The sequence below is a fragment of the Canis lupus genome, chromosome X, assembly GCF_011100685.1.
Source record: "Canis lupus familiaris isolate Mischka breed German Shepherd chromosome X, alternate assembly UU_Cfam_GSD_1.0, whole genome shotgun sequence".
Lineage (NCBI taxonomy): Eukaryota > Metazoa > Chordata > Mammalia > Carnivora > Canidae > Canis > Canis lupus.
In genome coordinates this window covers 124,852,752-124,866,557 of record NC_049260.1, presented here as the reverse complement: position 1 = coordinate 124,866,557, position 13,806 = coordinate 124,852,752, and the positions used below count along the sequence as shown (strand labels likewise).

Below are 13,806 nucleotides of genomic sequence, written 5' to 3'. Positions count from 1 at the left end.
AAATTGGTGCAGCCACTATGGAAAATAGTATGAAAGTTCCTCAAAAACTTAAAAATACAACTGCCATATGATCTAGCGATTCCACTTCTGGGTATACACCCAAAGGAAATAAAAACAGGATATTGAGAAGATACCTGCACTCTCATGTTTAATGCAGCATTATTCACAATGGCCAAGGTGTGATAACAACCTAAGTGTCCATCAACAGATAAAGAAGATGAAGTATACATATACAACAGAATATTATCAAGCCCCAAAAAAGAATGAAATCCTGCCATTTGTGACAACATGGATGGATCTTGAGGGCACTATGTTAGTGATATAAGCCAGAGAGAGACATATATTATATATTACTTACATGTAATATAAGAATCTAAAAATGCCAAATTTGTAGAAACAGGGAATAGAATGGTGGTTACCAGGCTCTAAGAGATGGACAAAGTGCAGAGATAGTGTTAAAGGGTACAAACTTGCAACCAGAAGATGAATAAATTCTGGAGATCCAGTGTACAGCACACCAATCATAGTCAACAATACTGTATTATACGCTTCAATATTGCTAAGAGACTACATCTTTAATTTTCTCAGTGCAAAAAAGAAATGACAATTTACATGATGTGATAGTGGTGTCAGCTAGAAGTAAAAGTGGCTATCATATTGTAATACATAAGTCAACACCTTAAACTCACATGGTGTTTATGTAAATTACATCTCAATAAATTAAAAAAAAACAAGGACAGGTAAAGATTTATTAGCCAACAAGCAGAGCGAGAGGGTAGTCAGTGGATGAAAAATTACTGACAAAAAAATCAAGGGTATGTCTAAACTAGCCTAAAATAATCTTTCTAAAGGCAAGCCAAGAACTTCTACATCAAAGGGAGAGGATGAGGAACCTGATCAGCTATCAATGGTGATCAGATATCAAGGGTAGGAGATTAACTTAATTAAGACTGGCTCAGGTAGACCTGACACAGCCCAAGAATCAGGCCTAGCCAAATAGAGGGCTCAGAGGAGATGGTCTAACACTTGGTCAAGCAGAAAGTCTTTGTCATCTAAGATCTGTATGCCAAAAACTACAAAATATCATTGAAAAATTTAAAGAAGACCTAAGTAAATGAAAAGACATCTCATGTTCATGGATCAGAAGTTTAATATTGTCAAAGTTGGCAATATTTTCAAATTGGTGGCACAACTCTCTGAATAGATTAAAAACCACTGGATATTATACTTTAAATGGGTGAATTGTATGGCATATGATTTTTATCTCAATAAAGCTGTTTAAAAAATCAAAGGGAGATTATTAGAAATGCTTCTGCTAAATTTTAATTTGATATCTCAGTAATTCTAAAAACAAGTAAGTCATTTAAAAGAAGCTGACTTAAAAGTTTCACTTTCTGAGAATCTTACGCATTTGCAATAAGCAAAACTGTAGCAGTTGGCTGATTCACTTTCAGGTAAAATAAATATATTTGGTAACCAAAAACAGATGGAAAAGAAATATTAGTAGTTTACTCAATAGGTGCTATAGCCTGTATCTAGACATACAATTAAAACTAAAATCAACAAGAGGAAATTACCTCAAATAGCCAAGAGACAAACATATCAAGAGCTGTTTCTCCCTTTTTTTTTTGTTTTTTTTGTTTGTTTGTTTGTTTCTCTCTTTTATGCTCAACATCACTGATCTTCAGGGAAATACACATCAAAACCATGATAAGATATCCCTTCACACCAATCAGAGTGGCTAAGATCAACAACACGGGGAAACAACAATGTTGGTGAGGATGTGGAGAAAGGGAAACCCTCTCACACTATTATTGGAAATGCAAACTCAGTCACGGTGGAAAACAATATGGAGGGTCCTCAAAAGTTAAAAACAGAATTACCCGATGACCCAGCAATTGCACTACTACTTACGCAGAGAATACAAAAATACAGATTTGAAGAGGTACACACAATCCACTTTTTATAGCAGCATTATCTACTATAGTCAAATTATGGAAAGAGCCCAAATATCCAACTGCTGAATGGACAAAGAAAAGGTGGTATATACACAATAAAATATTACTCAGCCATCAGAAAAAGAATGAAATCTTGCCATTAAGAAAAAAAGAAATCTTGCCATTTGCAATGATGTGGATACAGCTAGAATATATAATCTAAGCAAAGTAAGTCAGAGAAGGGAAAACGCCATATGATTTCGTTTGTGGAATTTAAGAAACAAAACAAACGAGCAAATGGACAAAAAAAAAAAAAGAAACAGAGGCAAACCAAGAAATAGACTCTTAACTCTAGAGAACACACTGATGGTTACGAAAGGGGAGGGAGAGTGGGAGAATGAGTTACATTGCTGATGAGGATTAGGGAGGACACTTGTGGTGAGCACTGAGTGTTATACGGAAGTGCCGAGTCACTATATTGTACATCTGAAACTAATATTATACTGTATTTTAATTAATTGGAAATAAAATAAAAATTTTAAAAAATGTTTCTCCCTTTTGCTTATCAATCTTGTTCCTGGGAATTAATCTCAAGAAAATTTAGAGAAATAGGCCCAAAACCATTTATAGCAGTACTGTCATTATAACACAAACCTCTAAATCAGTGCTACCTAAGTGTCTGCTACTGCTTCAACTAAGTCTCTAAGCACACAGTTCAGGCCAGCTGGCACATTCATAACAAGACATTCTCAATGAAGGAAACACAGCACTGACTGACGTGCTGGTGCAAGTCCTTCATCTGGTTGTAAAACAGTACTCTGAGTAACACCTCTCTAAAGAACCAAAGGGTCCAAAATACGGATATGATTCATAACCTATGATCTAGCCCAATGAAACACTATGTGGGCATAAAGTAGTTTAATGACAGCTAATGATAATTCCAATCTTACTACGTGCCAGGCACTGTACAAGATGCTTTACATACAGTAACCCTAACCCTAACCCATCTCCTTTTTGCAGATTAGAAAACAAAGCTCAGAGAAGTTGAGGATTGACCAAGGGTTCACAGTAGGTTGCAAGTGAAATCAGGACTCAAACTCAGGCACATATGACTCCAAATCTTGGTCACTATATTATATTGCCTCAACAAAAGTGAATACGAATTATTATTATAATATATAGAGAGATAGATAAAAAAAATTTTAAAAATCGAAATGAATCTGAGACGTAGAGCATTTCTTTTCTAAAATGTCTTTATAGCTTGTACCTGTTCTAGTAATAAATGTACAAGTGATTCAAACAGTAATTCCGAGATTATAAGTTCATTGGCATCTATGAAATTTGACAATGTCTCAAAAATCTTATAAAATGACAATATAATCATTTTCACTTTTTTAATACAAGTTATTATCTGAGTTATTTCCCTTAAAAAACTTAAATATGCATTCAAATCCTCTGGAAGGCTTGTGTAAACAGATTGCTGGGACCCATACAGAGTTTCAGATTCAATAGGTGGGTCCTAGAAACTTGCATTTCTAACAGGTTCCTAAGAGATGCTGATGCTGCTGGCCCAGGGACTACATATTGAGAAGGAGTGCTTTTAAAAAATTAGCATCATCCTAAATCTAAACTCAACTGCATAAAACATAAACTTGATGCATTTCTCTGGGTTATTTTAATGTGCTAAATAGCTTGACAAAATATTCATAGGCTGACAGAATTTATATCATAGTTCATTCTTTGAAGAGTACAACGGTTTTTTGGACCAATTCTTTCAGTCAAAAGCTACAGACTTTCTGAGGCGGTCAAAAAGTTATACTTTAAGTATCTACTGATAATATCAGCTATCTGGGTATTTTTAATTGCTGAAATGTTGTAAGAGTCTCAGAAATTAGTCTTGCTAAGCCAACGAACAAATTAGAATGGAGAAGAGTCATAAGTACTAAGAAAACACAATTCATACTGGAGACGATATCATAGGTAATTTCATATTTCAGCTAATAACTAGTTTCCAAAACTAAGAATAAGGAAGTACTATTTCAGCCTTTCAAGAATAACTGGACCCCAATCAAGTAATCTATTATCATTTTCGCCCATATTCATGCAGACTATACCATGAAACATACCTATGTTTCTGACCATGATTCCTTTCAGTTCATCCACTTGGGCTTGAGTCTCCACCACTTTGTCTATGCCCTTATTCTCAGAGTGATGCTTCTAAAAGAAAAGAAGATTTAACTTACTCAGACATTATTTACAATAGTTAAACGAAAAGGAATGACATTGAGGAATGCTATTAAATTATGCCTGTAATGATACAAAAGATACATGCAATTTCATTAAAAATTGTTATCAGGCAGCATTAAAAAATGTTACTATGTAAGTCTTATAGTATAAAATATCATTTTTTAAAATGAAATAAAGGTAAATGTATTATAATCGACCTGTTTTATCTATCCATCCATCCATATATATATCTGAGACTCTTGGGGCAGAAGTATGGGCTCATATCATCTGTGCTCAGACAAGAGGGAAAAAAAGAAGACCATAATTGGGGCAGGGAGAATAGGACAGGGAAAAGTACTCTAAATTTTCCCCACTGCTTGGGTATGATGAGGAGGGGCTGGCCCACCCTCTGAGCATCTACTCTTCTACCTATTGGGATCAGAGTATGCATCCTATTTTCACTGGCTTCTTACAGGATCTAGAAATGTAAGACATTGATAATAGTATATATTTTTAAATTATTATCCATAGCTATCCACAAGTCCTTTAATATACAATATTCCAGTCACTTCACTGTGCTAAATGCTTCAAAGAGAGAACATTGTTTAATCTACCCAAAAACTCCATAATTGAGATGCTCTTATTACCATTTCCATCTCCATCTTATTATTATCTCACAGCTGTTATGTTATAGATGACAATCCGGGCACACATTTGTTCAGAGGGTCACAGACACGGAGCTATGGACAAACTGGCTAAGTTGAAAGTACTGCTGCCAGCTTACCCTATTTACCTTTGACTATACATTGGTAGATTTTTGGTTGCTGATGTTTTTATGGTTTCACATATATGAATGTTTTCTAGTGCAAAGTATAAAACAAAGCAATTGACCAAGATTTATAACCATTTAAAAGAATTTCACCCCCAGAAGAATACATATTTAAAAGTGTAACACTCAAAAAAATGCTAAAAAGAATACTTAAAGGAGAAGTAAAAAGAAACGGATTCAATTACAAGAATTCTTTTTTTTTCCTCATTCACAACACAATCATAGAACATATGTCTTTGCACTCAAATAGTTTCATGGCTAAAAGGGAAGCATTTTTAAAGGTCTCAACATCATTAGTCATCAGGGAAATGCAAATTAATACCACAATGAGATATCACTACACACCCACTAGGATGACTAAAATTAAAAAGACCATAACAAGCGTTGGCAAGAATGTAGGAACAGAAGAACTGCTGGCGGGAATGTAAATGGTACAACCACTTTGGAAAAAAGTTTGATGATTTATTACAAATTGTGGTGTATGCATACACTATTCAGCAAAAAAGAAGAGAACTACTGATTTATGCAACCTGAATGAGTACCAAGACACTTACATTGAACATGCAGGACACAAGAAAAGTATGTAATATCTAATTCCATTTATAGGAAATTCTAGAAAAGACAAAACTACTTCATAGTGACAGAGAATAGAGCAGAGGTTGCTGGGGCAGAGTGCTGGGGAGGGGACTGACGGCAAAGGAACATTAGGAATTTTTAGGGTCATGGAGATGTATTTTGAAAAGGGCAGTATTTCACAACTGTATACTTACACAAAGGTTCACTGAGCTGACCATTAGGTATTCATATAGATGAACAGACTCAAATGACTGCATTAAGCTGTTCAAAAATTACAGTTGCCTTGGGAAGCCTGGGTGGCTCAGTCATTAAGCACTGGACTCTTGACTTCAGGCTCAGGTCATGATCTCAGGGTCATAAGACAGGCCCACATTGGGCTCCCTACAGTGTGGAGCCTGCTTGAGACTCTCTCTGTGCCCTACCCCTATTCCTCCTTGCCACTGTCCCTGCCTGTGCACACATGCACTGTCTCACACACACAAAAAAATTACATTGCCACATAGGAGGGTAGAAGTTTAATGTACAAGGTAAGAGGTCATTTGGCATATTGAGTGGATTCATGCATTAGACAGGTAGCTCAAGTAGATATCTTTTGTTTTCTGATAAGTTAATTTCCTTCTTTTTAAGATTTTTATTTTTTCATTTGACACAGAGAGAGCACAAGCAGACAGAGTGGCAGGCAGAGGGAGAGGGAGAAGCAGGCTCCCTGCTCAGCAGGAAGTCCGACATGGGGTGTGATCCCAGGACCCTGAGATCATGAACTGAGCTGAAGGCAGATGCTTAACCCATTGAGCCACCCAGGCACCCCTCAAGTACATGATCTTTAACATCCTTCCCCATTCCTAGATACTTTGAACCTATAATAGACAGTATCACTGATTATTTAAAATTTTTCTACCTGGGAAGTTTTATTATGTTGACATTAATAGCACAATCAGAAAAATATATTTGCAGGTCAGGGTCCCCTATATTCAAAGTACTTCAAGGTAATAAAGAAGATATGAATCAAAATACTACATCCTGAAAAAGATCTTACCAACTGTGCAGCCAAGACACTTGAGAACTCGCTGTTCATGGCATATGGGAGTGCTGTCTGTGCTCTTGAACCATATGTAGTCTGGAACCTCTTCTTAATCTCATTCAGAAAATTAAATGCTCGGGAACGTTCAAAATCCTGAAAAGAGACCAACACAGAGTTCACATCAGAAAGTAAACAAAGATGATATGGATGATTAACAACAACCATAAGAACAGATAACATTAACTGAGCGATGATTCCAAGAGAGGGAACTAACACTGACCTAATTTCACAATTAGGAAACAAAGGCTCTTAAAAGGTAACTTGGCAAAGGCCAAACAAGTACTAAAGAAAGAACCAAGAGTCCTATCCAAATATATTTGACTACTGCTAACTAAAGATAACAGTATCTAGGTTAGTTTCCTCAGAGTAAGAATTGGGTTTCATTTCCTCCATATCTTTCACAGGATCTATTAGAAGGCCCAGCACAAGAAGAGGCTTAATAAATCCATAATAATAATAATACAGTCTTTCACACACAAAGATAACATTACTGATATAAACTTTGAGTTGAGTTTTTTTAAATTGTGATGGCATACTTGAAAAGATCAAATGATGTACTCTTATCTGATCCCAGCCAGTCAAAAAGTTTGTGTGTGTGTATTCACACACAATTATAACTCAATAAATAGAAAACTCAACTCTGATTAACTCAAATTAGTGATATTTCTTATCTATTCCAAGTCTTTTCACATCAGTCATTTCAGATATAGCTGGATATTTAAAATAATTTTAGAAAATACTATGAAACCAGAGAATAAAGATCATTTTAAATTGATCATAGAAAATACTGTGAAACCAGGGAATAAAAAGCAGGGATGATCACTATGGTTGACACTCATCTCCATTTCAGCCAAGATGATTAGTCTAAGCTAAAGGTTCTTACACTGGGCTCAGTGATCCAAATTCAAGGGGTTCATGCACTTGGATAGAAAATAAATCACATTAAGTCTTAAATTTCAAATCTGAGTGTAGGTAACAAACCAGAATAGTACCAAACAGTACCCATGACACTGTCACCAATAGAAATCTTTTTTTCACATACCATCAGTTACAGACAGATCAAAATATCATTAAATCATTATTGACATATGACTAGATCTTGTTACTTAATGAATTCATAAAAAGGCGTATGTATTACTACATCAATTTTAAACTACTCAGAATACTGTATTTCAATATAATTTATTTTGTTTATAATCATGTATTTCATACATTTTAAAACATCCTGGGAGGGGCCCATGAGTGTAAAAGGGGTCTGTGACACAATAAAGGTTAGAAACCCTGACCTATGGCAATCATACCAATTCCATGCCTCTTGTCACTGACAGATTTCAAAATAAGTATATAACCCAGTCCTAGCCAATAAGACATGAAAAGAAGTTCACTTTGAAAGAGGAGAGAGGAGGGTGTGCTTCTGAGAACTTCCCTCATTCTTAAAGTAAGAGATTTGAAAAGACATAGTCCTCTTCTCTGGACACAGATAAATAAGCATGTGGCTCCATGCAACCATAGGGTAATGTATCTAGGAAGAAGCTGACACTAAGGATAGCAGAGGAGAGAAATGACCTTGATGGCGTTGTTAAGTTACTGAGCATTTTGGTCTAGAACCTACAAAATACTCAAAAAACAACCAATGTAAACTACAGGTTGACAAAGCTGACCATAATGTGTTGTGATTTTGTTTTCCAACGGTCTGTATACATTAAAAAATTCACTACTGATTGAATAAAATAACCTATTTATTTTAATATTTCAGATAAATAGTTTTTAGAGGATTTGATATCAAAGGGTCATGATTATGAAGACCGGTTCTTACTACACAATAGGATAAATGTAAAAGTTGCAAGAGGTTAGTTAAGCTAAAACTCTACCAAAATGAACTGATTTCCATATACCCAGACATCAAGTCTTGTCATTTGCTGCTCCATATGATAAACGCAAAGTATCAAAAACATTTCCAGCTATGGACAGTTATAATCACATCACCTTTATCTACCAAAGATATAGTATAATTAAGAACTGACTCTATTAACAGTACACACAGTTAAATAGCAACATGTCTTCAAGTTACTTACATCATCAGTGATACAAAGATATACAATCCTGTCTTGGCAGATGTAATGAAACAAATAACTGTAGGATAAAAGATATAAAACTTACTGTGGTTATGAGCAATATCTCTTTCACTTCCATCTTCTATGTATAAGCAAACTTAATACTGCCAATGTGACGGTTTCATTTACAGATACTATATTTCTCCCTCTGCCCCTCCCCTATACACTTGTTACCCTCAAGTCCAACTGGTAAGAATAAATTAAGACATTAAAAGAAAGTCTCTACCCTAACTGTGTAGCACAATGGTATGCACATTACCCATTAAAATGGTAGCTGCAAAAGTGTAATTGGAATCTTAGGGCCTGAACAAGAGATGACATTTTAGGAGGGACACATAATTAAGATTAACCTCCAATGGGCTATAGGTCTTCCTTGCCTTGTTTTCAGATCTCAAAGCAATCACGTTTCCCACCAGATACCCAACATTAACATTTGTTTGGCATCTATTTTGAACCAGTTACCGGGCTAGGTGCTGAGGATACAAATAAGCAAAACCATCAGGCCCTGCCTTAACAAAGATCACAGGGCAGGGAATTATAGAGCAGCAGGGTAAAACAGGATGAGGAATAAAAGGCAGCACACGGTGCTCTGGAAACATAAAGGAGACACCTAACAGAGTTTAGCAGAGAGGGTAATGGGAAAGACATCCTGGAGCAAGTGATGTCTGAGTCAAGGCCTGAAGAACAAGATGGCAAGGTAAAGAGCAGACACAGAGCGTTCCAGAGTGAAAAATCAACAAGCATAAAGGCCTGGAAATTATAAAAAGCACATAATGGGTTTAGTAAAGTCAAATGAGTTCACATGACTAGAGTGTGAAATAGAAGGAAAAAACAAATTGCCTGCACAAATGAGGCTGGAGAAGCAAGCAAATAGCAGGTTAGGTTATATAAGATGTCAAAACCTCATTAAGCACTATCCTAAGAATAATGAACAAGCATCAAAGGATTTTAGCCTGAAGAGAGTGTGATAAGATTCATCTTGAAAAAGGATGTTTTGGCTAGAGCATGGAAAATTGACTGAAATGAGGACCAGACAGGAGACAACTGCAGTAGAGCAAGTAAGCAAATGAAGAGGGAAATAAATTCAAGTGCTATGGGCAATGAAAAAGAAAAGGCGAAACAAATTTAACAGAACCTGATAACTGGCTACTGGAAATAAAGCAGAGGGATAACTCAATTTTGCCTCCCAGATTTCCACCTTGGGCAAGTGCATAGATAGGAGTACCTGCTGAATTATACTTTTAATGTTCACATAAAGGCTTGATATGAATTACAAGGAGGTATGGGAATTCAGGCAAAAGGTCTTCCTCCACTACTGTAAAACCGTTCACATCAATCCCACCAATGACTTCCACATCGCCGTATCAGAGAGTGGCCCTCTCTGAAACATGATTCTGTTGACCACTTCCTTCTGGAAAGTGTTTTCTCTCCACTACATTTCCCAACACCAGACTTGCCGGGTTAATGTGGTAGTCTCTTTCTCACCCTATTGATATCCTCTGGCATCCTCAGCTCTCCGTTCTTCTCACACACGCTCCCTGGATGGTGGCATCCACTGTCCTGTTTTATTGTTGTTTTCAGCTACCACAATTATGCTGATGATTCCCAAATCCAGATCTGACTTACTTCCTGAGCTCCAGGCCGACATATACTACTGTCTACTAGACACATGCAATTGGACAGACCATAGAGCACTTAAACACAGCATCCAAAATGGAAGTAATACTAGAGAGTAACTTGATGCCAAGACCACAAAACTTGCAAGGTATGGTCCCTGCCACCAAGGAGCCTACAGTCAGGGGACAGAGGCAAAAAGTAAAGATTGCAATTATAATCCAGTGTGTTACTACAAAATGAATAAACAAAGGATGCTATGGAGACAAGCCATAAGGGGGCACCTGGTCTGGTCTTGGAATTCAGGGTTTCTAAAAAAGGAAATATCTAGGCTCAGAAAAGCAAAGTCATTTTTTTTTCAAAGTAAGATTAACATATTCCAGGAAAAGGTACTAGCTACTGCAAAGAACAGGAAGAAAGAACCCAGTATTGAAATGCAAATAGCTAAGCAAGGCTGGGGAACAAAACTGAAGCCCAAAGCAGTGAGATATGAGGCCAGAAAAAGAAGTAGGGACATACACTGAAGTCTTCCAAATCATGTTAAGAAACTTTAAGTGCACAGAATACCTGAAGGAAAGGGATGTGATCAAAACCGCCCTTTTAGAAGGATTAAATAATGGTGAAGAGAGTACCTCATCTGGGACCTGTAAAATGAGCAAAAATTTATCAGGGGGCTGGGAGGGGAGAGACAGTCCAAAAGCATGAAAAAAAGATACAACAAAGCTTGAAATGACACAGCTAGGTCAAGGAATGGCAAGGACTCCTACAGAGATAAGGGTAGAAAGGTCAGGAAGGGACAAAATTATGAAGGTTAAGTTTGGGCTTTACTCTAAAAACAGTGGATTTTTTTAAAGCAAGAAAGTTGTAGTCACATGATGTGAAATACAGATTTAAGGAGGGTGCAACTAGAAGCTGAAAAACCAGTTGGAAGGAGGCTATTAAAAATGAAAAAATGATAAAGCCCTAAACTAAACACTGACAAGTGGGATTAGAGGAAAGGGAAGGCACTGTAAATCTCTTGTAGGAGAATGGCTAGGATTCGGTGAGGAAGTCAAACATGATCCTTAAGTGTCAGGCTTGACCAACTCAATGGCTGGTGAAATACCAGAAGGCAGATTCGATTTCGGGGGGTAATTGGCTGTCTTACAGTAAAATGGACTTTTTTCTTTCAGTGTACAATAGTAAGAGATATTTTTAATCAAGATGATGGAATATGATTATAGGAAAGAAACCAAGGCAGAAGGCTAAGAGAAAAAACTGGGTGATGGAGCCTCACTGGAGAGGACATCGGGCAGGATGGGATCAGTATGCAGGTGGAGAGGCAGAGCAGAGGGATCATGTTGCCTTCTTTACCATAACCACATTTTGACAGGATTACATACTCTGACATCCCTTGTAGCTAGATATGGCTACGTAACTAATTTCTGCCTAATAAAATGTGAGTGGAGGGTATGTCCCCACTTCCAGTCTTGCCTCTAAAAGGACTGAATGTGCTTTCCCTGGGCATCTTCCTGGAAACTGACCTGGAACACAGGGACCATAAGCCTAGTAAGTATTTTTTTTTTGGTAAGTTTTTTTAAACACTATAAAGCCACACTCACAAAAAAAGCTGGGATCATTCCACCCCTCAGACAATGTCTGGACCTCTAAACTCTACCAACAGGCAGCAGACTACAAAACCTGTCCAGTCCCCAAAGATGATACTTTCTCACACCCACTTTGGCTGTGGCCAGATAATAATGGACAAGGAAGAGCCTCCCGGAGAACAAATCCAAGAATCAGGGATAAGAGACAAGGGAATTCCTCTAATAAAGCAGAACCACTGACCACTGCAGGATGAGAACAGGGAGCTCTTGAAATTGCTATGAAGTAGTTACTGGAACACTGCTAGGAAGCAGTGACTTCTGTTTCTCATTCTTCCCTTTTTGAGATGTGAATTTGTAACTTCCATGTTGCTGATGTTCTTCTACCACGCTCTTTTGGGTTGGGCGGGGAGGGGGGGGGCAGGAAGAACATAGGACTTTGCTTCTACTTTATGGTCAGTAGGTCACAGGAGCCACCCCTGGGCCTGATGGAGAAGAGGCGAGTCACCCACGCTCTCTGAGCTGGACAGTTGATCAGATGAGTCTTTGCAGCCATCTCCGGCAGAGAGGATATGTACACCCAGAGAGGAGTACACCCAGATACGTGAGTGGCCCAGAAGAGTAGAACAGAAGATTGTAACTTGTCTCCGATTAATATCCTGTAACTTCTTCCAGAGTAATAGAATTTTAACTGAACGTATAGCTGCACAGCTATAAATGACAAATTCTAGCCTCCCTTCCAGCACGTAAGCTACATAACTATGTGGGGAAAAATAAAATGTAAGCCAAAACTTTTCAACAATATAATGTCAGCCTACTTCTGGGCTTTGCCTTTAAAAGTACTAGGCAAAAACTGTGGAAGGAGCCTCGGTGTCCATCGAAAGATGAATGGATAAAGAAGATGTGGTCTATGTATACAATGGAATATTCCTCAGCCATTAGAAATGACAAATACCCACCATTTGCTTCAACGTGGATGGAACTGGAGGGTATTATGCTGAGTGAAGTAAGTCAATCGGAGAAGGACAAATATTATATGGTCTCATTCATTTGGGGAATATAAATAATAGTGAAAGGGAATAGAAGGGAAGGGAGAAGAAATGGGTAGGAAATATCAGAAAGGGAAACAGAACATGAAGACTCCTAACTCTGGGAAACGAACTAGGGGTGGTGGAAGGGGAGGAGGGCGGGGGGTGGGGGTGAATGGGTGATGGGCACTGAGGGGGGCACTTGACGGGATGAGCACTGGGTGTTATTCTGTATGTTGGCAAATTGAACACCAATAAAAAATAAATTTATTATTAAAAAAATAAAAAATAAAAAAAATAAAAGTACTAGGCAAGCACAGAGAGTTAAGAACTAAAAGGAGCCGCCTTGGCCAGAGCTGAGGACACTATCTGAAAATGACAGAGCCACCCCACCAGCCTGGAAGTACTCATCTCTGGGCTATCTCATTTAAGTAACACTGTACTTTGAGTATCTCTCTTACAGTAGCTTAGACTAGACTAGATCCTAAATTATACAAGGACCTAGCTTTGGAAAGTAATAAGAACCTCCTTCTGAGATAAGAACTAAGGAAATTAGGATGGGTTAAATAACCAAAGTTTTTTTAAGTATTGATGAAGAAGGCTGAGGCACTTTTTATCTGATTTACTAAGATTTCCCATCTATGCCCTCCCTAATCCATTCTCCAACCAGCCAGCAGAGTGATCTTTCTAAAGCAAACCTGACCGCGTCACACCCCAGCTGAAAGTCTTCAGTGCCTTCCCACTACCCACAGGGTAGAGTCAACCTATTCACATGGCCTACGAGGCCCTACGGGACTTCGCTTTTACCTATCGCTCTA

General features: G+C 37.7%; 1 protein-coding gene across 3 annotated transcripts in view; it reads right to left on the bottom strand.

Annotated features, from left to right (window-relative positions):
* VAMP7 (vesicle associated membrane protein 7) overlaps window positions 1-13,806 on the bottom strand; it is a 64,529-nt gene that overhangs the window by 38,947 nt on the left and 11,776 nt on the right. For all 3 annotated transcript variants that reach the window (XM_038588765.1, XM_038588767.1, XM_038588766.1), the window contains 3 exons: window positions 8,725-8,782; window positions 6,605-6,742; window positions 4,064-4,154 (listed from right to left, as the gene is read on the bottom strand). In XM_038588765.1, coding sequence (XP_038444693.1) covers window positions 4,064-4,154; window positions 6,605-6,742; window positions 8,725-8,782 — 287 coding nt within the window. The remainder of the gene's footprint in view (window positions 1-4,063; window positions 4,155-6,604; window positions 6,743-8,724; window positions 8,783-13,806) is intronic.